The sequence below is a fragment of the Aplysia californica genome, unplaced genomic scaffold, assembly GCF_000002075.1.
Source record: "Aplysia californica isolate F4 #8 unplaced genomic scaffold, AplCal3.0 scaffold00086, whole genome shotgun sequence".
Taxonomy (NCBI): Eukaryota; Metazoa; Mollusca; class Gastropoda; order Aplysiida; family Aplysiidae; genus Aplysia; species Aplysia californica.
Genome location: NW_004797356.1, coordinates 1055345 through 1056481, shown reverse-complemented (window position 1 = coordinate 1056481; position 1137 = coordinate 1055345). Strand labels below are relative to the sequence as shown.

At 42.8% G+C, this 1137-nt stretch overlaps 1 protein-coding gene across 1 annotated transcript in view; it reads left to right on the top strand.

The window, feature by feature from the left end:
- Positions 1–1137, top strand: part of LOC101856168 (inositol 1,4,5-trisphosphate receptor type 1) — a gene marked incomplete in the record, with an annotated part of 208126 nt that overhangs the window by 193343 nt on the left and 13646 nt on the right. The window contains 1 exon segment of the mRNA XM_035968813.1: positions 248–367. Coding sequence (XP_035824706.1) covers positions 248–367 — 120 coding nt within the window.

Below are 1137 nucleotides of genomic sequence, written 5' to 3'. Positions count from 1 at the left end.
CACACACACACACACACACACACACACACACACACACAAACATACAATCACACACATACACACACTCGCTTCTCCTCTTTCTTTTTTTTTCAAGCATTCTTTCGTTTTCACTTTATTATTTTTAATGTTTCTCTTCCATACACTCGTAATAGCACTTCACTTTATTAATTGAAACATGTTTCTTGCACACACGTATAACACCACTTCACTTAGTAATGAATTCAAACATTCCTCGTGTATACTTCAGGGGTTTGACCACCACGTGCGCCACGAACACAACATGTGGTCCTACATCTTTTTCTTCATCCATCTCAACGGCACCAAAGTGAACGACTACACGGCGCTGGAGATGTACGTCTTCAAACTGGTACGTACCGGCCTCTTTGGTGTGGCGGCAAAGATAGTTTATAACAAGATGGTTCACTCAGCCAAAATAGTGTCCACGGAAGTCAGCTCATTGCTTCAGATGGCTCTCTTTTGTTTCTCCAGAAGAAAAATAGGAATAGCACCCCCTTGCGTGCGCTGATTGGCTGCTGTTCACCAGCTGTTCGGGTTCGTTCAGAGTGGAGTTGTTTTTTGTTGTTGTTTTTTTGTGGGGATTTTTTTTTTGGCGAGGGGGGGGGGGCGTAAATGACCTCTCGCCTCTCATTATAAAGTCAAATTAAACGAAGAAAATCGTCGCCTCTTCCACTGGAAGAGGTTTTTTGTCTGCGTAACCATTTTAAAAAAGCGTTCTTCCGAAATTTGAATTCTAATTTATTTTAAAACTTGTTAGTTCCACTATGACTTTTTTCCACTCAAGTAGGGTAACTCTGTTCGCAAAGGGCGCGCTTTTCCGAAGAGAGCGCCACCAGATTTTGAGGACACCTTTTAATTGGCTTAAAGAGAGGAGCGAACTATCTTGTTAAGTACTATCATTGGTGGTGGTTAGGCGCTTCGATGTCGTCCGCAGAAGACCCGAATTCGATTCCCAAGTAGGGAGAACATTTTTCATCCATCTTTGTGCTGGGATGTATCCCTCTCAGCCCGAGTTGGCTCTGACAGGCTGGGTCGAAAGCATAGCTCCTAAGTTATTAAAATTTTGTCGATGGGGGGAGGGAGTTAGTAATAAAATTCCCTTTGGGGGTGATTTTTTTT